The sequence below is a fragment of the Camelus ferus genome, chromosome 26 (genome assembly GCF_009834535.1).
Source record: "Camelus ferus isolate YT-003-E chromosome 26, BCGSAC_Cfer_1.0, whole genome shotgun sequence".
NCBI lineage: Eukaryota > Metazoa > Chordata > Mammalia > Artiodactyla > Camelidae > Camelus > Camelus ferus.
In genome coordinates, this window is record NC_045721.1 from 26,114,322 (window position 1) to 26,138,485 (window position 24,164).

The 24,164-nt window shown below is 42.4% G+C and overlaps 1 protein-coding gene across 1 annotated transcript in view; it reads left to right on the plus strand.

Moving 5' to 3' along the window:
* CSMD1 (CUB and Sushi multiple domains 1) overlaps nucleotides 1-24,164 on the plus strand; it is a 1,664,412-nt gene that overhangs the window by 1,510,726 nt on the left and 129,522 nt on the right. The window contains 5 exon segments of the mRNA XM_032468715.1: nucleotides 6,020-6,211; nucleotides 11,348-11,486; nucleotides 14,258-14,445; nucleotides 20,024-20,218; nucleotides 23,258-23,374. Coding sequence (XP_032324606.1) covers nucleotides 6,020-6,211; nucleotides 11,348-11,486; nucleotides 14,258-14,445; nucleotides 20,024-20,218; nucleotides 23,258-23,374 — 831 coding nt within the window.

Genomic DNA, 24,164 nt, shown 5'->3' on the forward strand with positions numbered 1-24,164 from the left:
ACTTTATTCAAGGCTTTATTTTTTGAACAGATGCAATATGTATTTAATATTCATTAATGGTGTTTGGTGGTGGGATGGCTAACTTCTTTTTATGGAAGGTCTAGGCTTTAATGGCCAAATGATTTTCCACAGTCAGTTTCCATGCGCAGTACCTTTTCTTCATGTTTCTTTTATTTGTAAGCAAGAAGTGAGACTTTCTGGGAACAAACAAACCAACCCAGGATTCTTCCTCGACTCCTCTTTTTTTGCTCATGTCCGACATGCAGTCCTTCCCCCACACTCGGGGGCCTCTCTGTCCCTGTCGGCCCTCCTCACCCCTGTCTGAGCCGCCCCCTCTGTACCCCGCCTAGGGTCTCTGCCTCTTCTCTGCCACTCCTTCCCTCCGGGGTGCGTCCTGAACACAGCAACCACACTGATCCTTTAAGAATATACGTTTCATGTCCTACCCTCAGAAGCCTGCAAGGATGCCTCAGTCTCGCAGAGCTGCCTGGAACAGCAGACCAGGGTCACAGTTGACCCAGCCTGTTTCCCCAGGGCATGAGCTCCTGCCAGGCTGGGAAAGGATCCAGGTGCAAACCGACCTCCCCGACCTGGGAAAACCTGTAGGCTGTCTCTAAGGGCTGGTCTCCGCAAAACAAAGGCTGGCTCTTCCCAGGGCAGTAGGGGGCAGGGGGCTATGCAACTCCAGGCATATTTGCATAATTAAAAGGACAGCTCCAAAGACTGTCTTTATTAGCTGATACCAGCAAACTGAAAAAAGGAACAAAACAGGTTGCCAAAAACAACAACAACAACAACAACAACAACAAAAGAAAACATGTCTCATGTCTCACTGGTCACCCAGTACAGCCCCTGCTAACAAGTAGTCCGCCAGCAGCATGAACACCGTCTCACACGTGGCGTCTCCCTTAGTGTGCTGAGCGGCACACACCACGACCTGGCTGTCAGACACGCCTGCTCCGGTGCTGAGTGTCTCAGTGCCGCTTTGTGTGCTCTTTGATGTGCGGGATAAGCATCCCGTCTGTTGAGGCGTGTTATGAAAGGATGCTCTAAGATCATGTGCACTGAGCAGACTTCACTTCTGTGAACTAAATGCAGTCAATAAATGTATTTTTAAACGATGTTTAAAAACAGGCAAGGAGGACTTCACACATTTAATAGGACATGCTCCAAATGCTCAATTTTTGTTTTAGTAGAATAGAAAAAGAATGCAAGTTTGTATATAATTTAAAAATGTATATATTCCATAAGGTATCTTGAGTCAACAATGACTTTGTCCAACTGGAAATGAATTTGTGTCCATTGCAGTTCTTATGATACTGTATTTCTCCTTGATCATTGCTGCTTCTTACAAACAAAACGTCAGGTCCGTGGCTCTAATGCTAAGTGGAGCACAGGTTCAGCTTGATCAAGCCTATGGGGACGGTTCTGGATTCAGGGGGACAAGGAGTGGAGGCATCCCTTAGATCGCAGTGGGCCTGTGGACAATGTCTCGATGACTTGAGATATTCCAGGGAGCCCCTTTGGGAAACGGAAAACCACAGTGTCCCTCCCCTTGGGAATAGTGTCTTCTTTTCTTAAGGTGATAAAGTGATAAGATCGATACAACTAAAAAATATTATTTTCTTTTTTTGGGGCAAGAAACTGGAAAGGTTCAGTCACCAGAATCCCATCTGGAGAAAAACAAATATTTAAAGGAAAATTGAGGGAAAGGCACATGTGGCACATAAAAGTATACAATCACAAACAGAAATGCAGGCATACCTTATCAGTGACTTTGTGTGACCCTGAAGGTGGAGAGGCTATTTCGGACCCCAAAGTAGTGGCTTTGGTCGAGGGCTTCTACATTAGTCTCTGAATAAGCTTTGTTATCTTTACCAGAAAACATCTTTCCACAACTTATAACCAGGGGAAAGTGAAATGGCATTTATTTCAAAGACCCAACCACCATGTTTCCCACTGCATTGTTTAAAATTGTTTTATTCTGTTTTGTTTTTCCCTCAAGTGATTTCATTTTTAATAACTTTTAATCCAATCTAGAGTACTCTAGGAACTTTTTATTTTCACTTTATAATTCTAAAAGGGGAGAGTAAGGGCTTGGGGTTCATTTCAGTTCAACCAAGCCTTAGTGTACTGATAATCTCAATCTTTGAAGATATGCAAACAAATTTTGCATCTTCTCTAAGCACGTATGCAGAACCATTTTACTGCAATCACAGTTTCATATACTTGGCATCCTCATAGCTGATTGTGTGAGGCTGTATCTCTGTTACACAGTGTGGACTTCAGGAGTGTGTGGCTGTCAGTGGCATCCTGTTGTGATCATTGCAGGTATTACAAGTGAACATTTGGTTTTATTCCTGGAGAATAGGTTCTTGTCTTGTGCTGGAAAGAATTCAAGATTGAGCCATAGCAAAGTGAAAGCAGGATTATTTAGAGAGAGACATATTCCACAGACAGAGCGCAGTCTGTCTCAGAAGGGAGACGGGCCCGGTGGCGTGGGGGTGCTTGGTTTTTATGGACCTGGGTAATTTAATATGCTCATAAGTGGGAGGATTATTTCAACTATTTGGGGGAAAGGACAGGATTTTCCAGGAATTGGGCCCCCACCCACTTTTTGGCCTCTTGTGGTCCACCTGGAGCTGTCATTTAGCATCTAACGTATTGCAATGAGTCTATAATGAGGCTCAAGGTCACTGGGAGTCGAATCTTCCGCCATCTTGGACCCAGTTGGTTCTAACCAGTTTATGTCAAATCATCAATGGCTGTATCATTCTTTTGATGGTTGTGCCCTGCCCCCTTCCCTCCTGTCTCAGATTTGAAGTAGAAAATTGTACCTCAAAACGGAATTAAACCTCATACTATTAAAGGGCAAATAACCATTAGTGCAAGCCAGTGATATTCTGTGGATCTTTATTTGGAAGGATTTTTAAAAGTTTGTTGAGAAAAATAGACTCTGTGATTATGTAAATTTAGAATACACTGTATTAAACTCTATTTGTGGAAAGTGTCTCTGCTGTAGGACTTCTCTGAGCCTTTAGCCCCTGGCGTGTGCCAGGAACCTCTGAGAGGGAGCTGGGGCAGCCAGTGTTCGCCGTCGTGTCTGACCAGACACCTCTTCGTAACCTGCAGAGGAGCAAACACTTGATTTTGCCAGGCTCATGTGTCTGTCAGAATTCTTATTCATGTACAAAATCTGTGCATCTTTGTGTTAAGCTTCTTTATTGGGTAACATGTGGTTTTGCTTTTAATAAATAATTGAATAAATATTCGTAAAGAAAAGTAATAAAAACATATCTTTGTTTTAAAAATTGCAACGAGACTCACCTGTGATCCCCTTGGCTTTTTTTCTAAAGGTTTATTTTTAAGTTGTTTTAATACTGCATACTTATTTTCTCATATAAATATTGATATGAATATTTACTATGAATACTCCTATTTAATAATTAAACAAATGATTATTTTAATACTATATATACATGTTTTAATTATTTGAATGCTACAGTTAATTGTGACAGAAATGATGACTTGCAAATGAATATGTAATCATCCCTGTGACCAGTTGTTTGAAGAAAGAATAAAGTTTGGGGATGTAAAATTCAGTCCCATGGACAAGATTGAAAATGGTCAGCAGAATTTACTTACGATTTTTTTCTGAAGCCTAGAGAAATCTCAGCAAAGGCAGAGCACAGGTGGGTCATTACTCAGATAGTAGACTCACGGTCGCTTGTAAAGCAGCATTTTACTGCCTACGTGGCGGCCACGATGGGCTGCGATTCTGGTGTCTGAACTCTGTCACTGCTGTTCTGTGTTATGAGTTTGTGCCTCATGGGTGTGCCACTCCTGATGCTCCAGCGAGAAGCTTCGTGCCCTCTGGTCCACACTGCCTTCCGCGCTGCACTGCTCTCCTTTTGGGGACATGTGCTGCTCTCAGCCCTGCCTTCTAATCTTCTCGGCGTGTAGGAGGAGGGTGGAAATGGAGCAGGCCTTCCCCGGTGACTCTGACACGGCTCTCCCTGCTCTCCGCCCCCTGAAATCCCTTTTCTGAAGCCCAGAGGCTGCCTTTCCTCTTCATATCTTCTGAGCACTCTGCTTTCGAGTAAACTCTCCCTGCCACAAAGACCCATAATAACTGTAACAGTGGCGAAGGCGACGGGTGTGACGCGCCAGCCATCATGCTGTGGGAGTAGCTGGCGGTCTTCAGTGTCTGGTGCTACAGGAAGGTAGGCTCTCTGAAAATATGAAGGTGTTGGCTACCATTATTTTTAGCCTTTTAAAATGTATTACTGAGCCCACAAGAAAATGGGGACTCCTCAGGTCCAAAATAATGTGAAATGCAGAAAGATTGTGAAGTTCAGAAGCTGGCTTTACCCAGGGAGCATCTCTCAGTCGGACACTGAGCTTCCATTTTGAGAGTCCAAGGGCTGAAAGAATAGAAACCAAAGTCTAGATCTTTCCAGTATTGGAAATGCAAGTGGATGCCTTCTCATACCACTGGAACACCAAGCAGGGTGTCTACTCTCAGTATACGGGACAAATGGAAGAGATAGACAGACAGATGGATAGACAGATGGACAGACAGACATGGATGCAGACATAGGAACAGGAACAGATACAGGTGCAGATGGAGAGCTCACAACCACAGGCAGGATTCAGGCTAGCTTGTAGATGAATTCATGCCATTGCTGTGCTCCAGAATCCCTCAAGCAGGGGATTTATTGTAAAAAGGTAGAAGCTTCTGGTGTTCTAGGCACATGGCAAAGTCAGACAAGAATCCTCGCCAATGAACATACCTTCAAGAGAATTATTGCAGGGAAAGTTCCAGGAGCAGAGATGCAAATTCGAAACTCAAGAGGCACCCTCGATTCCACGAGATGTTGGGATTATTATTAAATCAGACGGTAAGAGTTTAAAAAATAAAAGAGAATAAAAATACGAGTTGGTAACAATATACTGTATAAATGGCCAAATATGTTTGAACAAAATGACAACTAATAGAAAAGCACAATGTAAGAAAGTTTAAAACTCAATGACGTGATAAAGTCAGATTATGGTAGGAAGATAGTCTTAACAATTACCCAGAAGACGGAACAAAGATTTAAAGAAAAAAAAGGTTTACAAATGAAAGGTGGGTAAAGACACACAGAGGTCAGAGACATTTGTCACATTTTAATTCAGGAGAGGGGGCAGAGGTAACAGGAGAGAAGAGATACTTGATGAGATAACAAATTCAAAACTTTAGGTGAACCCCACGCAGGGCCAGTAAGAGAAAGCTCATCCAAAACTGCACGACTTTTATTTCCTTAGAAACAGAAGGCAGCTCGTGCGTAGACATCCCACTGGGCAGTGTTAGAGCGTCCGAGACAGAAGGGCGGCCTTGTAGTAGGTGTGGGCTGAGAAGGGGCGCAGGGAGACGAAGGCAGGGCTGCGGTCACGTCTCGGCAGCGCGAGGGGAGCAGGGCCGGCAGGTATCCATCCTGACCTGTGAACCCGGGAAGAGGGTTCTCTAGGATTCAAGGAGAATTAAAAATATTCTTAAAGAATGAAAGGTGCTGGGGGACAAAGCAGCTTACGACAGTTTGGGTCACCTTGGCTGGCTGTCACGCGGGGAGGCGCCGGCCTGGAGGGAATCCATCCTGTTGTGTTTACTCAGGGTTCCTTAGATTGGGTTCTTCAGTTACTTAAACCGCGGTGTGTGTTTTCACTAAGTATCGTCAACGAGAAGAACCAGAGGGGTGTGTGTGTGTGTGTGTGTGCACGCACGTAGTACGATGCAGATCCTTGATATGTTCCATAAATGGTTGAATTTTAAACAAGATTCTGCTAGAATCTGTCCAAAGCAAGCATAATCAAGATGCATGCTACTGCATGTATTTTGGGGGGAAAAATTAACTCTTTTCTATGTCCATAAGTGGACAAAGGATTCATTACGCCAACCAAGGGTGTTTCTTCCCACCCTTATAAGAGTGCAGAGACCGTGTCTGCAGCCATTTGACGAGACATTGTCCCCTTTTTCTAGCGTCCATCGCATCCACCTGCAACGATCCAGGTGTACCTCAGAACGGCACCCGCTATGGGGACAGCAGAGAGCCTGGGGATACGGTCACCTTCCAGTGTGACCCCGGGTACCAGCTCCAAGGACAAGCAAAGATCACCTGTGTGCAGCTGAACAGCCGGTTCTTCTGGCAGCCAGACCCTCCTACGTGCATAGGTATTCCACCACGGAAAATAGAAATTCTGTGTTCAGGGAGGAATGCATGTCCTCATTAAAATTGCTCTGTGAATATTTGATTTCTTCAGAAACATTTCTCAAGAGTTTCTCACATGCCCTCTGGTTCCCTGAGATTATATTGACATTTTATCATAAACTTTTAAGCTTTATTTTATTAGATGAAATAAAGGAAGTAGTTTATTTAATGTACAGTAATTGACATTTATCTAACATTTCCCATCCTTAACAAACCTTATAAAAATATGGGTCCATCAAATTACGGTAATTTTAAATTCTGGGTAGCTGAAATTTTATAAACCGACCATTGTTGTTCTCAGTTTTAACATAGAAATGTGCCCTTAAGCAAAACCTACTCAATAAAAAGTACGTCCTCTTTTTAGATGATTTTTCTATAATATCAATACATTTTTAATAGAGTCCTGAAAACTAGAAATTACACTGCTTATGTCATAAGTATAAAGATTAAAAAGAGAGGCTTCTTTCTAAACTTCACCAGAATTTTATAGTCTGAATTTATTAGAAGGAGAACAGTCGGTGTTGCAGACTTAAGTTTGAATAACCAATTTCCGAGATACTCTATCACAAATGTGGTTTTAAGGCAAGACATTCTTATATAAAATAGTAATTACATGTAGATTTTCCCTTCATTCAGTTAAATATTTTACCATAAATACCAATTTATGGCATTCCACTTTAATTTTTAACAGAAACTTTCCTAACTTTATTATTTTAATGACCTGTCACAGTGTAATTTGTACTTCCTTATAATCGGTTGGAAAAGTATAAAATTGAATTAATCTGCAGGGAGAGGAAGTGATAGTGAAATGACATGCACATATTTGATGCACATTTTGCATAGGGTGACCTGGAGGGAGTCTGAGTTAGAGTGACTGTCATTGTCACAGGCGTGGCACTGGAGGGCCTCTCGGTCCGTGGCGCCCTCATGGCAGCTCTCCCCTTGTCACAGGTGCGGCCGGGGCTGGTTGCGCGCTCAGCCGGGTCAGAGAGCTGCGCGAGCCCCGTGTCCTGTCTGCGTTTCCATTTCATGGCTTCTGTGAGCATGGTCATGGTCACGCTCCTCGTTCTAACCTGCCTCATCAGGAGACGCGCCAGCTTTCTGCGTGTTCCTTTTTTAAAGTGGAGTAATTACCTATAAATGCAACCGTAACTTTAAACCGATGGCCTGTTTTTAAATTGGGAAAGGCACATCCCCCCCAGTGTGCATGAATTTAAGCTCGTGGAGGAGTACATTAAAAAGCGATACAACTGCCACTTAATCTCTTGAAGGTAATTTCTCAGTTGATATTAGCTTGAACGCTTCATTGTAAAATCGGACCACCTTCCCAAATAACCTGTAGTCTTCTGTTGTTGTTGTTCCCTTCTTCGCTGCCTAATTTTGATCAGTGGCTGGAGAAACCAGTTCTCAGCAAAGAAAATAGGTGATACTGCATCTGTCTTGAATATCAGCTCCAGGGATATGCTAAACTCGCTTGCAGCCAACTGAGTATCAGTTACACAAGCCACAAGAGCCACCCACACACATAGGCGTTACAGGACACAAAAAGGAAAATTTATATTTGGGACTAAATGAACGTCATCCCTTCATCACATTGCAAACACTTTTCCCCCCAGAAATGGGATTGTGCCTCTGTGAGATACCTGCCCCTTAGGGCACGATCATGTCTTAGCAATCATTTAAATTCTGTTCTGATACGAGACACTTTTTAATTTTTTTGCTTTTTTCTTATGAACCATAATATATTTTTGCAGAAGTTTTATAAGCTAGAGTTTAAAAAAAGAAGAAGAAAAAAAAAACCCTGTCATCTTTTACCTGAAGACAACTACTGTTAACGTTAACATGCATAAGTGAGCGTCATAATGCTGTTGTGTATACATAATCTGTTTTTAAAATGAGAGCATCCTGCAAGATTATCTTGTAAATTACACTTTTTACCTCCCAGTACACGATGAGTATCTTTTTGTGTTATTATGTGTTTTTTACTAATTAACTTTTATGCCTGCATGATGTCTCTCTGTTTGCATCCAACCAATATTGGTTCCTCTGATCCCTTCTGATTATAGTCAGGTGTCCCAGCCTTCTCTCTGCTACGAAGATTGCTGAAATGAACACTTGTTGCAAGACAGATCCACGATTACTTATGAGTGACCTATTTCTAAACCTTATGTATTTCTAGAGTTTTCAGAGCATCTTTCAAAACTTCTTCAGGAAGGTTGCACCAGCTTATATCACCATCAGCCGTGACTCAGAAAAAAACTACATATGATAGTTCTTGATCTCATAATTTAATAGGGGCAGAAAGTGAAGATTCCTTGATGGGTGTTTTTGTTTTTTTGCTTTAAGATTTCTTGATGTCTTAACTGGCATTTTAAATCAATTTTGAGGTTGAGCTGGTTTTAATTTCGTGTTCTTTGCTGGCCACTTGAGTTTGCTCTTTCCTGTCTGGCTGACTCCTTTCCGTTTTGTTCTTGGTTGTGTTTTTCCTCCTATTTGCTGTTCTTTCTCTCTCCCTTTATATAAAATCTCTTAATCTCTTGCCTGTTTGTACGTTACTCATGTTTCACCAGCTCGTCATTTGCTGCTAATCTTTTTGTGTTTTGCTGGGATCCCCCACATCTCTCAGTTCCCAAAGGACTCTGGTGGTGGAGTCACCTCTCTGGGATTTTCAGCTGAGTCTTAGGAGACTGATTCTCTGGACCAGAGAACACTCACTACTTTGTGATTCTGAGTGAAGTGTCCCTTGAATATCTCCACAGTTCCAGTTTTTTCATACAGCCCACAGTACCTTTTGTCCAAATTCAAATTCTAAAGAGGTCTGAGAAGCAAAAGTGCATCCCAGGTTTGCAGAAACTCATCTGATGGCAACATCCCGCCCTGGTCTCCAGGGTAACTCTTTTGAGGCCATTGATCCCATTTGATGGTGTGAACACTGAAATGTTTTGGTGTGGAAGTATTGATGTGTCCAGTGGAAGAGATGCTTCAAACCTTCGTGGATGAAGGTGCTACTGTATCTGTAAGGAGGGGGACCCTACGGGCTTCGAATAAGGGCTGTGGATTGATACGAGTTTGTGGATTTTATCTCTGTGTTTATTCCTCTGGGGAATTCCTTAGAGGGTCTGAATCGCATTTCGTACTAAATTCTAATCCTCTTCAAAATATTTTGCAAGCTTTCTAATTAAAGCCTGTGAAGCTAAAATGAATCCCCAGCAAAAGGGAGAGCAAACAGCAGGACGGTCCCACTTAATTCCACCTGAAGGCTTTAAGTGACCTCATTTGAAGAGGCCTCCTGGGACCAGTGTGACTAAGACACCACCTTCCCTTTGTTCCTTTTAAATTGGTATTTGAGCCTCATCCCTGAATTCTTCCCGCTGGCAGCTCCTGGTATCCAGTGCCCCGAATCTGTCGATTTTCCTCTTTTAACACCTGGGGGGAGCAGCACCACCTGGGGTTCTTGGGCACCACTTTCCGCAGCTCAGCACCACCTCCTCCGTTCGTCCTCCCCTCTCCTGCTCCCGGCTGCCAGCACCGCCTCGGTTCTGGGAGAGGCCACGTCCTGGGGGAGCTGCTTACACTGTGGTTTCCACACAGGCTGTAAAGTGAAACTGCATCCTCGGGGAAGTGTGGCTGATTCATTTTTGAGAAAGTTATATCGTGACTCTTGAGAGTATACCTGGAAGAACTTACTATAAGTATTTCCTGTGATGTTATTCAGAGTTTGTCTTTGCTGAGACTGAGGTTAGAATAGAAAGTCTTGGGATTTGTTATATTTCTTTCTTATGGAAAGTCAAGTTTTTAAGAATGTTAAATGAGTATTTAAAATTTAACATTCTTAGAAATGACACGTAAATCTCAGAAAATTGTGAAGCAGGTCCCTTCATCTTATTTGCAAAAAATAGTCTTTGTGTGGGTGGGAAACGTCAGCAGTTAGGTCGTTTCCTTCTCTGCGTACTTTCCCCCCTAAATACGTGTATGATTAATGCAGTGAAATGAGGCACGCAGTTTAGAGCTGAATAGTGCAATTTAATTAGGGTGATTTTTTTTTAAGAAGCACTTGGTGACACACCATGGTATTGGACATGAAGAACCTTAGCCCTAGCTTTTAATGTATGTATCCAAAATTAGTGTTTGTGTGAATTTCACAGTGCTTTAATACCTTCCGCAGGATGGAAGCTTTCACAGAAAATTTTTCTGATAAATGACGCTGTCCTAAACATTTGCAGGTTCCAGAATGTCTTGCATATTAACTGCAATGAACTACATGATTGCTGCCTTACTAGTGAAAATGTATACACGTGTAATTAAAAACTGATGACCGCAGAAACAGACTGAACATACTATTATCACCTAAAATGCTTATTCCTGGTGATAACATACCAAACAGTGTGATGGAATAATATTTTCTAGGGATTAATGTTCCAGCTCGGTCTCCTATTGGTCATACCTCCCCAGATACACTTGAACTTCACATGTTACTTTTGTCAGTTTGAAATGGGGGGGAAACACCCCAAGCCCTATGTATATCTAGGACTGTGAGAAATAGATGAAGTAGCATGTGTTCATTTATTCAAAAAATATTTCCTTCATGTTTATTATGATCAAAACTGTGCCAGGCACGGGAGACACAAGAGTGAACACGAGATGGGAGAGCGTTACACCACTCGAAACTAAACTTTCTAGGATAAGTAAGCGATGACTTTGTAAAGAAAAGACCAAAGAATGGACACAGCCATAAAATGATGCTCGTGGGGTTTTTTTTTCCTATCCAAGTTTTTTCTTGGTATACATATAGTGTGATTACAGAAGTATGGGGGATTCAGGTCATCTGTTCAGTTTAATTGGGTGAAGTTTAAAATTACAGGAAGTAGATTTCATCGGCCAGCAGCTGGAAAACCCTCACTAAGAAGGGATGGGACATTATACAAAACTTATAATGGAGTTAAGGAGCCCATGAGAAAGCACAGACCTCCTGGGTCTCAGAACCGCATCCGCATAGCTGTCGGCTAGCCCGACGCAGTCTCTGCTGCTCTCCGTGCTGTCTCGTCGCACCCTGACCGGCACCCTTCTCTCCTCTCCCCTCCTGTCGGTGACCGTGACAGCGGCTTGTGGAGGGAACCTGACCGGCCCCGCCGGCGTCATCCTGTCACCCAACTACCCGCAGCCATATCCTCCTGGGAAAGAGTGTGACTGGAGAATAAAAGTGAACCCAGACTTCGTCATCGCCTTGATATTCAAAAGGTACCAGCTCTTGTGGAATACCTCCTTTTAGCAGGATCTGAAATGTCATACCTAAAAATTGCCTCATTTCTCCCTTCATGAGTCTCCAATTTTACACCTAGCGAAGCCCGAGGTCTTGTGCCCAATAGACAGTGCATCAGGTGGCAAGATGACACAAATGGAAATACGTTGTATTGTTTCTCAGTCTTCTACATGTGTTAGGATGCACATGGTGTGGCAGGAGTGACCTTTAAATACTGTCTTGCACACAGTGTGTTCCACATGAGAGGGCTTAATTTACAGAATACACAAGAAAAGTAATGAAAAAGTGATACAGCGTACATAGTATGATTTCTCACCAGTGTCTCATATTCCTCTGAGCGCGTGAGACCTAATTCATCTCCACGGTGCATCTTGACTGTTGCTCCCAGAGACCATGCTGTGGTCACTAAGATAGTTGTGACTTGACAAAACTCTGAAGACAGAAGGTTCCCAAAATCTGGTGGCTATAAAGTCTGAGTTAATAGACATTATTCCTTTAAAAAAAATGCTAACTTCTTTCTGCTAAACTAGTTGATAAAAGTTCAAATCGTAATATAATGATTTTATTATAAGTATAAATTCAATCAAACTATCGTATCATTAGTATCTGGTATACAGTAATTGCATTTTTTCCAAATCCCAAGAACGTTTCCAAATTCGTATTTTGATTTTTGAACTAAATGAAGTGATATGTTGGAAGACAGGTGGTCCCACGCACGGTCCTTTGCCCACTTAGCTCCCAAGGCAAAGTGGTCTGACTATCCTCATTTCTCTGCTGATTGAACAAGTTCCCTTTTCTTGAGTCGTTTACGTCAACATTCCAGGACTGGTTGTGATTATCTTGTTTCACTCTCTCCTGATGAGATCGGAGTCAGTATAATTTTAAACCCCTGTGATTCTGAATTTTAAGTAGTTTGATAGGCCATCGTTCCCTGAATTTGCTCAAGCTGCTGTAAATTTACCAAATGATGAACACTTTGTTCTGCTGCTCAGCTGTCGCCCAGGACCTGGTCATATTTTTGGATGTCTTTATGATTTTTGTGGATGCTCCATTCTCGCAGCGCCCTCCTTAAAACCAGGCGACGCCTTTACTGCCAGGAGGTTAAAAGCAAATTAACGATTAAAAGCCTTTCAGGGAACACAGGGCCTTATCTGTGGGAGTTTCCCACCTTCCCATCTTCTCCTGTGTCACTGTGACTCATGATCAAGGTTCCCAAAGTGCAATTCATCTGCTAATATATAAGGCAGTTTTTGTACATGAAGTTTTTTCAGTTGATTTTGTGCACCTCCCTGGAAGAAGGCTGACCTAGAAAATCTCCAAGTTTTCTTCCTACTCTCAGCATCTGGAATCCTTAGCTGAGCTGGTGTCACAGAAAAATCACACACCTGTGACGTCTTCTAAGATGTGGAGAACCTGTGTGTCCTCAGGTGGGAGTTCTCCTGAGACCTTAGCTCCTCAGTCGTAGTAGATGGAGGGGAAAGCCAGACGTCCTGGATGGGGACAAGGACACTCAGCCACCCAGGCAGAGAGGCTGGTGTTGACGTGGGCTGCCCAAGATGCACTGTTTACATAGTGTGACTCCAGGCAGGGGTGCCTTTCTGGATGTAGCGGGGAGGATGGAAGCCTGGCGTTACTAACAAGGAGGGCAAAGAATTTCATGACCTGGAGCTCATATGAGCTGCAGGACTCACCCTGGTGCTTGTGGACCTTTGGGAAGGAATGTTTTAACATATGCTCCTGACGCTCTCCATACCCGTGTCCCACTGTGCTGCCAACGGAAAGGAAAGAGAGTGGACGCTGTGGGGTCTGGGTCCGTGTTGAGGACCCCGGAGGCCCTCATTTAGAGACGCGAGGTGGCGGAGGCCAGGCAGGATGGATGACAGGGTCGCCTCTGTCTGGCGTCTTTGTTTATTCTGATCCCACTGGGGTCTTAGACGTCTGAACCAAGCTCAGTCTTTTGCTTGAGAGTCGGGTATGTTTTCAAAGTTCCCAGGCCATCATCGTCCTTCTCGTAAATGGCAGACATTTCAAGCTGCCTCCCACTTGGAGCTTTGGGCTTTAATTGTTAGATTTTGGGAATTATTAGGATATTAACATGGGGGAGGGAGAAATGGGGAGAGTGGGAAATGGGAAAGCGGGAGGGAAGGGGGGAGAGGAGACCATGGGAGTGTCTGGTGGTGGTGAAATAATGTCAGACGGTTGACTCCCCACCTCGCACCGTTGTACAGACTGTCAGTATTGGCCAAATTATCTCAGCAGGTAGGGGCAGCTGCAATTTTAAAAGTAAAAACAAACAAAAATATTTTTAACTTTAAGAATAGTCAGTAGCGCCAAGGGTACATATTATTAAAACTAAAAATATTCACACAAAAATAAAATATCTGTAGGAATTCATCCCTTCTAAACCCTGCTCTTTCAAACTGCTTATCATTAGAAACATCACGGGCCGAGGGAGAAGGTGCTGTGTCCGTGTTATAAGGACTCAGTTTCGTCCAGGTGTCTTCAAAGTTACACTGTATTGAAGGTGATGGTCATTTTGTAAAATACTATTTATTATCATTGTTATCTGTTGTATTTACTCCCATTTTGATTATCATTGTATTTAACTTTTGGATTGTCCTAATTTTAAAAATTTGTCATACAAAAGCAGATCAGATCACTGTGTCCTCTCAGGGACTTCACGGTCTGGGAGGCAAGAGAAACATGTATTAGGCACGTAACCTAATTCATGCTCTTTCCTTCCCCCCAGTTTCAGCATGGAGCCCAGCTACGATTTCCTGCACATCTATGAAGGAGAGGACTCCAACAGCCCCCTGATTGGGAGCTTCCAGGGCTCTCAAGCCCCCGAAAGGATTGAGAGCAGTGGAAACAGTCTTTTCCTGGCGTTTCGAAGCGATGCCTCTGTGGGCTTGTCGGGGTTCGCCATTGAATTTAAAGGTACGGTGATCGGCTTAATTGTCGAAGGTCATCTGTATCAGAATTGCTTTAATTGTAAGCATTTATTTATAAAGCCTTGTCTACCTGTTTAACGCATAAAATGCTGACGCCTCTCATCTGTCTGGGGAAGAGGGTCTGATGTCTCCAGTGGAGGAGAAATTTCTGACATGCATTTCTACCTTAGCTGAAAGAAAAGAAGGTGGGTGAGGAAGATTTTTTTTTCCTCCAAATTCATGGCCATTTAAAAATAAATCACGATTTGTGCAATGAGCAATTTGAGGATTTAAGAATTATTTGAACATATGTTTCAATTTCTGAATTTATTTCTTCAGGATGACTAAATTGAAGTAATCAGATAGCTTAGTTTTATCTCAGTATTTTCCAACGTGTAAAACACCTGTTACCTTTTCCCGTCCTGACCGCTCGTGGCATGATTTGGTGGGGGATACTGACCACGGCAGAGCTTTCTTCTCTGGTCACCGAATGGGCATCTCCCACTTCCTTCAGGATCCACCACCCCCCGTCACCAACATCCAGAGAAAACAAACAAACTCATAAACAAAAACCATCCTAACCTAAGCATTTTGCTATTGGGTCCATGAAAATAAATCTATTTTTCAAATCTATTTCTCATATGACCTAGGAAAATACACGGGCATATTACAAAGAATCAGAGAAAAGGACTTAAAATATTAATTCACAGTAGTGCATGGTTTATAAAAATAGTGCAAATATGTATATTTATTTAAACTTTTGAGTTCTTAGTTACTAGAATTATAAAATAAAATAAATTTTTCATCTCTATTAACTCTTTAAGGGACTCGTGCTTCTTGAGAGGATTTTAGGTAGAAAATTAACCTACTTCCCCTAAACACCAAAATCTACAAACTTACCGACTTTTATTACAATGTTCAATAAAGAAACATGAACAGTTCGGCAATCAGAGGTGTTGCTGTGCTTTTTGGATGGGCTCCGTTAATGTTCACGAATAATTAACAGCAGGACTTTTAATTTTTGCCGTATCATCGGACAATTTCTGCATTAACAAGAACTCACTGAAGTGCATGTCACCATGACAACGTCCATTCTGTAATGAGTGAAAGACAACACATTTCATCTAAACATAAGACCATACAGGAACGGGAGAAAGTATTTGCAAATGATGAGATCAACACTGGGTTAATGTCTAAAGTATATAAACAGCTCATACAACTCAATAACAAAAAAGTAGACAACTCAACAAAGAAATGGACAGAAGACCTGAATAGACATTTTTCCAAAAAAAGATATGCAGGAGTCTAAAGGCGCCTGAGACAATGCTCAACATGGCTAATTGTTAGCAGAATGCAAATCAAAACCACGGTGAGAGGTCACCTCACGCCTGTCCCAGTGGCCATCATCAAAAAGCCTACGAATGACAAATGCTGGAGAAGCTGTGGAAAGAAGGAAACCCTCGTGCACTGTTGGCGAGAATGTAAATTGGTGCAGCCACTGTGGGAAAACAGTATGGAGGTTCCTCAAAAAACAAAAATTCGAATTACCATCTGACCCAGCAATCCCACTCCTGGGCATGTATCCAGAAAAGATGAAAATTCTAATTCAAAAAGATACGTGAGCCCCGATGTTCATAGCAGCACTGTTTACAGTAGCCAAGATATGGAAGCAACCTAAATGTCCACTGACAGATGACTGGATGAAGAAGATTTGGTGGAATATTACTCAGCCACAAAAAATAATGAAGTAACGCCGTTTGCAGAAACACGGGTGGGCCTAGAGATTTTATGCTTAGTTAAACAAGTCAGACGGAGAAAGACAGGTGCTGTATGCTATCACTTACAGGTGGAATCTAAAACCTAATACAAAGGAATGTATGTGCAAAACAGGAACAGACACAGATACAGACAACAAACTTGTTACCGAAAAGGAGAGGGATGTGGGGGGTGACAAACCAGGGGCACAGGATTAACGATACAAACTGCTATGAATAAACTAGATAAGCAACAAGGATATACTGCATAGTACAGGGAATTATAACCATTACCTTGTAATAACTTACAGTGGAGAATAATCTGCAAAGATGCTGAAGTGCTGTGCTGTACGCCTGAAATAAATATAATATTGTAAATCAATTATACTTCAGTGAAAGAAAAGACTGTACGTTCGGCATCACCTAGCGTCCCCAGGGCATCCTAGGGAAGAGAGTCAGCGCGTGAGTGAGTCATTGCGGGGCAGTGTGCCTCCCTGTATTGGACGACAGAGCTGCCTCTTCCATCTGGGTCCCTGGGGACCAGGAGAGCCCCTAAATGAGCACCACAGCTCGCGTGCATTAGACGTTCTCCAGTGGAGTCTGAGAAAATAGAATCATCAGAAGACAAGGAGAGACACAGGAATGACACAGCATCCTGTAAGAGCAAGGTCCTGTACGGCCAGGAGAGTGGGGAGCAGACCCGACTCCTGGACACGGTGACAAGAAGGAGCTGCAGGGCCATCCTGCCAAGTGACCTCAGGACCCGGCAGAGTCAACCCACATGGACCCAGAGCAGCAGTTCCTGAAGGAGTCCTTAAGCAGAACAGACGGGAACCACAGCAGAGCACGCCATGTAATGAAGTCATCTCGTTAGAAAATGTGACAAATTGTAAGCAAAAAAAAAGTACCAAGATTTATCACCAAACATCCTGAGCTGACAACTGAGTAAATGGAACCAAAAGATTAGATGCAGTTCATTTGGAGAAATGAGGAAAAAACTGGCCATCAGGGATCTCAGTTAGCAGCACAGAGCAGAACATCCCAAGAGGCATTTAAACAAGGGGTGAACTGAACCAAAGGAGATTTACGACGAAATGTGATCAGAAGGGCTGACCAGGCAACAGGCATGTAGTTTTCCCTCCATCACTTTATAGGAGAAAAACATCGCCCTGGACCAGCGCTGTGTCCGTAGGTGCCCGTGCACTCTGCTGGGTGACGTCTGCCCTGGACCAGCGCTGTGTCTGTAGGTGCCCGTGCACTCCGCTGGGTGACGTCTGCCCTGGACCAGCGCTGTGTCTGTAGGTGCCCGTGCACTCTGCTGGGTGACGTCTGCCCTGGACCAGCGCTGTGTCTGTAGGTGCCCGTGCACTCTGCTGGGTGACGTCTGCCCTGGACCAGCGCTGTGTCTGTAGGTGCCCGTGCACTCTGCTGGGTGACGTCTGCCCGGGACCAGCGCTGTGTCTGTAGGTGCCCGTGCACTCTGCTGGGTGACGTCTGCCCGGGACCAGCGCTGTGTCTGTAGATGCTGGTGCACTCTGCTGGGTGATGGTGTAAACGACAGCCAATGGGACACCTGTCCTAGTGCCCATGGTTTTATTTGTTCCTTATTTGCTTAAAATAAATGATGTGTGTTCTAGATGAGGTCTAAAGCAGCTACAAAGAATGATCAAAATGCCACCTACTCCTTGAAATATCCAAATCGGTTCTCAATAAAATGACTAGAGAGTGTTGATCCACACAGTACACAACTCTTGCTGTGAGACTAACCATAGCAAAACCAGGGGACCCGTGGAGACATTTCCACACTTTATATATATGATAACATATGATGTATGATACATGTGGTGATTAGCATATTACATATGGCATGTAATACATGTGATATATAATATGATATACAATAATAAATGGTGTGTGATGGTGTGTGATAATTAATACTTTACATTACTACTATATTATCATATACATGGTGTATATGATAATATAGTAGATATGATACACATTATATATTACATATAACTATATTTATATATTATAACAGTTTATTATATATATTATGTATTTATATATAATTATATGTTGTAATATTTATATATTTATGTTATACTTTAAGCAAAGTGTGTAAACATTCTAAGAGCTCACTGTGGTAGATTAGGTCAACAGAACTGCCAACGAGGTCGCTGTTTGGCTGATGTTGATTCATAAGTTGTTAAAAATGCAGTGAGAAATCCTGAAGAAGTACAGTTCAGTGGGCCTCTTTCCTTCCTGCACAACTTCATACAGTGCTTTTGCCTCTTCCACTGAGTATTACCCACCCCGAAGAGGGCGCAGGGGGTTGTTGTCACAGCCCGTTCCGTCCTCCTGGCAAAGTCGGCCTCCCAGCACCATTGCGTGCATTTGCTCCTGGGCAGCACCCAGGCAGGCAGCAGGGAGACTGTTTTAAAGGGAACATAATCCACATTGCTCACAACCCAAAGGAGAAATTCAGCTTTCTGCGTGTAACTTTCCAGAAGTCTTTTTTGTGTATGATTAACACTGGGGGAAAGACTGGCAAGCCACATGGAAAGAGCTAAAACATATTTGTTTTATCCACTCAAGTTATCTTGAGTCTATGTTAATAACCCCATTAACACACACACACACACACACACACACACACACACACACACACACACATTCATGGCAAATAGCATTCTCTTAACTTCAAGCCAAAAAAAAAAAAAAGAAGGAAAACATTTCAGTATAACATCTATATTGACCACCTGAAGAGCTGTGATGTTCAGTTCCAGGAGCTTCTGACGTCACGAGGGACTTTGTTGATGGTCTGAAGAATGTCAACAAGCACAAACAGAAGGCAGTTCAGATGATGGAATTGCACACAACAAAAGGAGATGTGTGTGTGTGTGTATATATGCTGATTTATAATTTAGAAATATTTGGAAGGTCTGCTGAAGTAAGACATTTACAATTAAGGCCATGAAAGCATAAGTGGAATTAACTACATAGTACAGGACTGTGAGAGAAAGAAACAGCTTTGCATTTATATTTGAGAGAAGGTGGGTTTGTAGTGAATGCCTTCTTTAGTGGCTCCGCCATCAGACAGGCCTCTGCAGAGTGTTTTTGTGAAAGTTACTTAACTTTCCTGGAGCTTCAGATTCTCAAAATGTGAAACGGAGCTGCAGAGCAACCTTACCTTGCAGGGGTGTGGTGGGACTGGAGTGAGGCACGAAGGTCGCCAGCTTGGTGCCCCAAAGGGAACACAGCCTGGGTTCACTGGAGCGGTCACTGCAGTCAGAGCTGGACTGTCTGGTGCTTGTGTCCCAGACGCAGTGCTGGACCCTCAGCTCAGGAAGTGTGCTTTTCCTGCCAAGTCTGGTGTTCACTGACTCAGTAGAAAATTGAACCTTCTTTCCCCGATTACCTGCCCAATCTTACCAGGGTAGGAAAGCACTCTTAACTTACGTGAATTAAACCAATCTCCTTTTGAGAAGCCAGATTCCTTCATCTCTTCCTAAAATGCATGTGCTTTCCTGTTACAAGTGAATTAAGTATGGAAGGCAGGAAGTCAAGCTCGTTAGCGATGCTGTCGTGAATCTGTGGTTTGAAAAAGAAGAAATGTAATTTTATTTGAAGGAGTTTTTTCTATTTTTCTATGATATTTAATTATTAAATTGAATATTAATTAACAGCTTGGCCATTAATCAGTAAATATTTTCGAGCATGTTTGGTATGCTCGGCAATGTTTTAGGGACTGAAAAAATAAACCACCACCACCACCAACAAAAAGCAAAACCCCTGCCCTCACGGAGTTTACATTCATTTCTCCTGCAGAGAAACCACGGGAAGCCTGTTTTGACCCTGGAAATATAATGAATGGGACAAGAATCGGGGCGGACTTCAAACTTGGCTCAACGGTCACTTACCAGTGTGACTCTGGCTACAAGATCGTGGACCCGTCCTCCATCACGTGCGTGATCGGAGCGGATGGAAAACCCGCCTGGAACCGGCTCTTGCCCTCCTGCAGCGGTACGTTCGTGCGGGACCAGCGTTTCCTTCAGTGATGACTTTCCCTAAGTATCACTGGGAAAATTAAACTTGTATTAAATTCAAACTCACTTTGGACTTATGGGGGGATGATAATACATTCTTTAGCCACAGACTAAATATAAAAACTGAGGTCACATTTAAGCAATAGATAAATAATCAAATTTTAAATTAGAGATTTTTTTCCATGTCTGAAACTTATAAAGTGAAGCTCTGTTTCTTTTAAGCAGTCATCAGAATACATAAAACATAAAACACTGATTGCTCCTTAAGCTATTTACTTAAATTTAATAAAACTAAAAATTCCAAATCATTGAACAGAAAGGTCCTCTCCCATAGTTAATTTTGGGTGTCTCATGAAGCGTAGCGTTTTTGTGGATAAATCAGTGTCTGTGAATCACTCAGATCACAAGTTAAACCAAGGCCTTTTGCTATATTTTAAACATCTTGGTAGGTCATGTATTATGCGGTGTGCTGGGGGCTAGTTTGTGCTCAGTGCATGGTACAACTTCCCTTCTTGTTGCCTACAGTCTTTGCTCATCGAGCTTTTGTATAGAGTTAGAACAGAAGTTGAAACAGCCTGGAGCCCCTCTCATGGGTCTGAGTGGCTTTTGTTTGCATGTGTTGTTTTTGGTTCACATTCAAATTTGATTTTTTTTTTTTTTGCCTTTACATATGAGACATCTATTCCAATTAGCTAAATGGATGAGTTAGTGTCTTGTTGCCATCTGCAGTGAACACTGTTGCAAGTCTTTATTCGTTTAGGAAATGATCTGTTTAATACATTAATTACTGAAGAGTAAAAGCATATTTATTTTTCTTCTATTATCACATTGACATAAGAGAATTTCTAACATGAGAAAGACCATGCCTGTTTCTCAGATTAACACAGTCACATGGACAGAATAATCACTAAGAATTAAATGAAAACTTTCTACATATTTTTTCTTAATTTTACAAATGTTTCATGGTGTGTGAGGTGTGTTCCACAGCTTGGGTGCTCGTCTGTAAATCTGGGGGAGAACACGTAGGCGCAGACAGCCTATCCAGGCAGCAGAGGACCTAAAGTGCCACGTCAGTTTTCTGTCATTTTATCCTCTTTTCTTTTTTTTTTTTAACTGTTTTCTATTATTACAAAGTGATGCTCTTTTGTCCTATCCTTGAACAAAATAAGTCTTTGTAGTTACACTTGAACAAGTATGTCAGAAGACATAAGATTTCTGTTTGATAAGGTTTCCATCTGATCATTTGGGCATCAAAATGTTAGCCCTGTGAAGATTTATGTCTACTTCTCATTTATGCTTGTTGTTTAAAATTTGAAAGAGATGAATGTTTGTTTAATAGAAAAGGGATATTTGAAAATGATCTTCTTGAATTTTATATGTCTAAAAGAAAGTAAATTTCCATTCTTCATTTATACTTATTTTTAAAAATTTGAACTTTAAGTGTTTAAGAAAAATATATAGTTCTGAAATAGCCTGGTTTAATTATATGGTTTATTAAAAAGAAATTAAGTGATGTATCTAAACTGGAAGGGTGAGTCTCCCAGCATTTCACTGGAAACCTTGAGCTTTGAATTTACAGAAATTTCCACCATCTGAAAGTGAATTTTTTTTTTCCTGTTTAAAATTGTAAAAAAAAATAGTCAACACAAGTGTCTCAGAGTGATAAAGTTATTCTAAGTTAAGATGTCAGTATGAAGGCTGACCTTAGCTTAGGTAAAATCTCTACTAGTTGATCATAAACAGATAAAAGCTGTCAGGTTTCCAGGCTGTCTTCCTTTGACTTTTAAAACACAACTTCAGTTTTCCGGCCATTGTAAAGCTGGGCTTGGAAAGTCTGCCAGATTGTCAGTGAGATGCTTTGACGCCAGCACTGACATTCCGAAGAGCTTTATTAATCCCGAGAATTTTCTGTCCATCAATTAGATTAACGATGTGCTCATTAACATTCAGAAGATTAAACATGTTATCTCCGATTTCTGTCTGTTTTAATGGTTGACAACTGTCACATCCAGAAGAATTAAGCTAAGGAAATATAAACGTTCTCAAATACTGAAAATAATTCTGACTTCTGAGAAGGTGTATCCAGTATAGGAAGGCGTGCGGTCAGGCCACACAGGGCATGGCCAAGGTGCCATAGGTGTCACTTCAGTGGTTAAATATGTTCTAAATAGGTGAGCAGACATGCACCTCATTTTTAAGTACAAATATGAGGAATTGAAGTATCTGCAATTTTATCCAAAAAATTGGATAATTCAAAACTGAGATTTAATCAACTGTTTTCAAATGCTGAAAAGAGTGTTTTGAATATCTAGGCTACAGTATTTTTCTATTTTGTCAGCGAGAGCAACACTGAGAGTAATGAGATAATTGGAGGGAAAATACAGACACACACACACACTGAGCCGTGCAGGTAACCCCTCACCAGTGCACCTGCCCTCACTCTCTGGTTTCCGGTTCCTCCAGCTTTCAAAGGGACTTGCAGGATGAGACCCCACTTGCATTTGTGACCTACATGTCACTCTTGAACGGAAGCTATGCTGAAAAGACAACACAAACTAAAAGCAAACTTTATTTTTCCTTTTAGTCCTGTGGTAATCTAAAGATCTAAAGACGATGGACAATTGAAGTAACCTTTGTATCTCTTAAGCTAATGTGATGGTTGATGTCACCCTGAAAATTCTGGTGAGACTTGTGAAGTCACTTAAGAACTGGTCTTTATTGAAGCTGTTCGTGTCATCACGACGGCTGTTCCCATCTCTGCTCTGGCATGCCTGAGAGGGCGTCAACACAGCATGAGGTCTCCCTCCCAGGGTGAATCGCTGTTATTCCCGCCTGGTCAAACTTAGGCTTTCTCCTAACTTCACTTCTGATGCTGATGTAAAATCGGTTTGCAACTGCGATGTTTTGTCGAGTTTCTGAGTTTTCGTGCTCCTCTGCTGAGAGCTTTCATGGTTAGCTCACCTGTCAGCTTTTCAGCTGCACACAGCGCGTAATTCTGTGCCGACTTCCCTTTCAGCCCCATGTGGAGGCCAGTACACCGGCTCAGAAGGGGTGGTCTTGTCACCCAACTACCCTCATAATTACACCGCTGGTCAGACGTGCCTCTACTCAATAACGGTGCCAAAGGAGTTTGGTAAGACTTGCTCCTTATTTTAATTCACTGTCGTATTTCTGTCGGTGTTAATATTTTCATCATTTTATAAACAGATATTCCAGCTCTTGATATAACATAATAGTATGGAAAAAGATGACGTATCAAAATAACAGGTTTTCCAAATCCATCTTACTCAGTATCCACCACAACTCTTTTATCAAGGTGATATAAAATGCTTACATTTCCTCGGATTCTGATCCCGAATAATCAGAATGTTGGCTTTGTTCTGACTTTTTGTTAGAAAGCATGTTCTCATCTGGTTGCCGTGTGTAGAGGAGGGTTGCAGCGTCTCTTGGGGGCCGGGGGGACGCGCGTCAAGCTGTGGGTGATTGGCACACACGCTAGCCAGCTGACTAGGAGGGAGCTCACCGGGTCAGGCAGCACAGCTCTGAGTGACTGGAGAGGCAGAGCGGGCAGAGTCCCGAACCTGCCTCCCTGACGTCCTCCTAAGCTCTACTTCCAGCCCGAGCCTGTTTTCTGGAGTGCCTTCGCTGCCGAAGGTCCCCTGTTGGCTTCCCTGTGGTTTATGCAACACGGGATTCCTGCGTCTCCCCTCTCACCCTGGGCCGGGGAAGTGCTGCTGTGCAGGGTTCTTTCCTGAGGTCGACCAGCTAGTAGCTTTTATACTTTTATAGAAGAGTTCCTTTTTCCCAAGAGTGAAACTTAAAGCCCAACACAGTCAAGGTTTTTTCTCTACACTCAAAATAGCGGTCGCCCACTCACAGAAATAAAACAGATAAAAATTCTGATGTTAGAGTCTGCTTGAGGG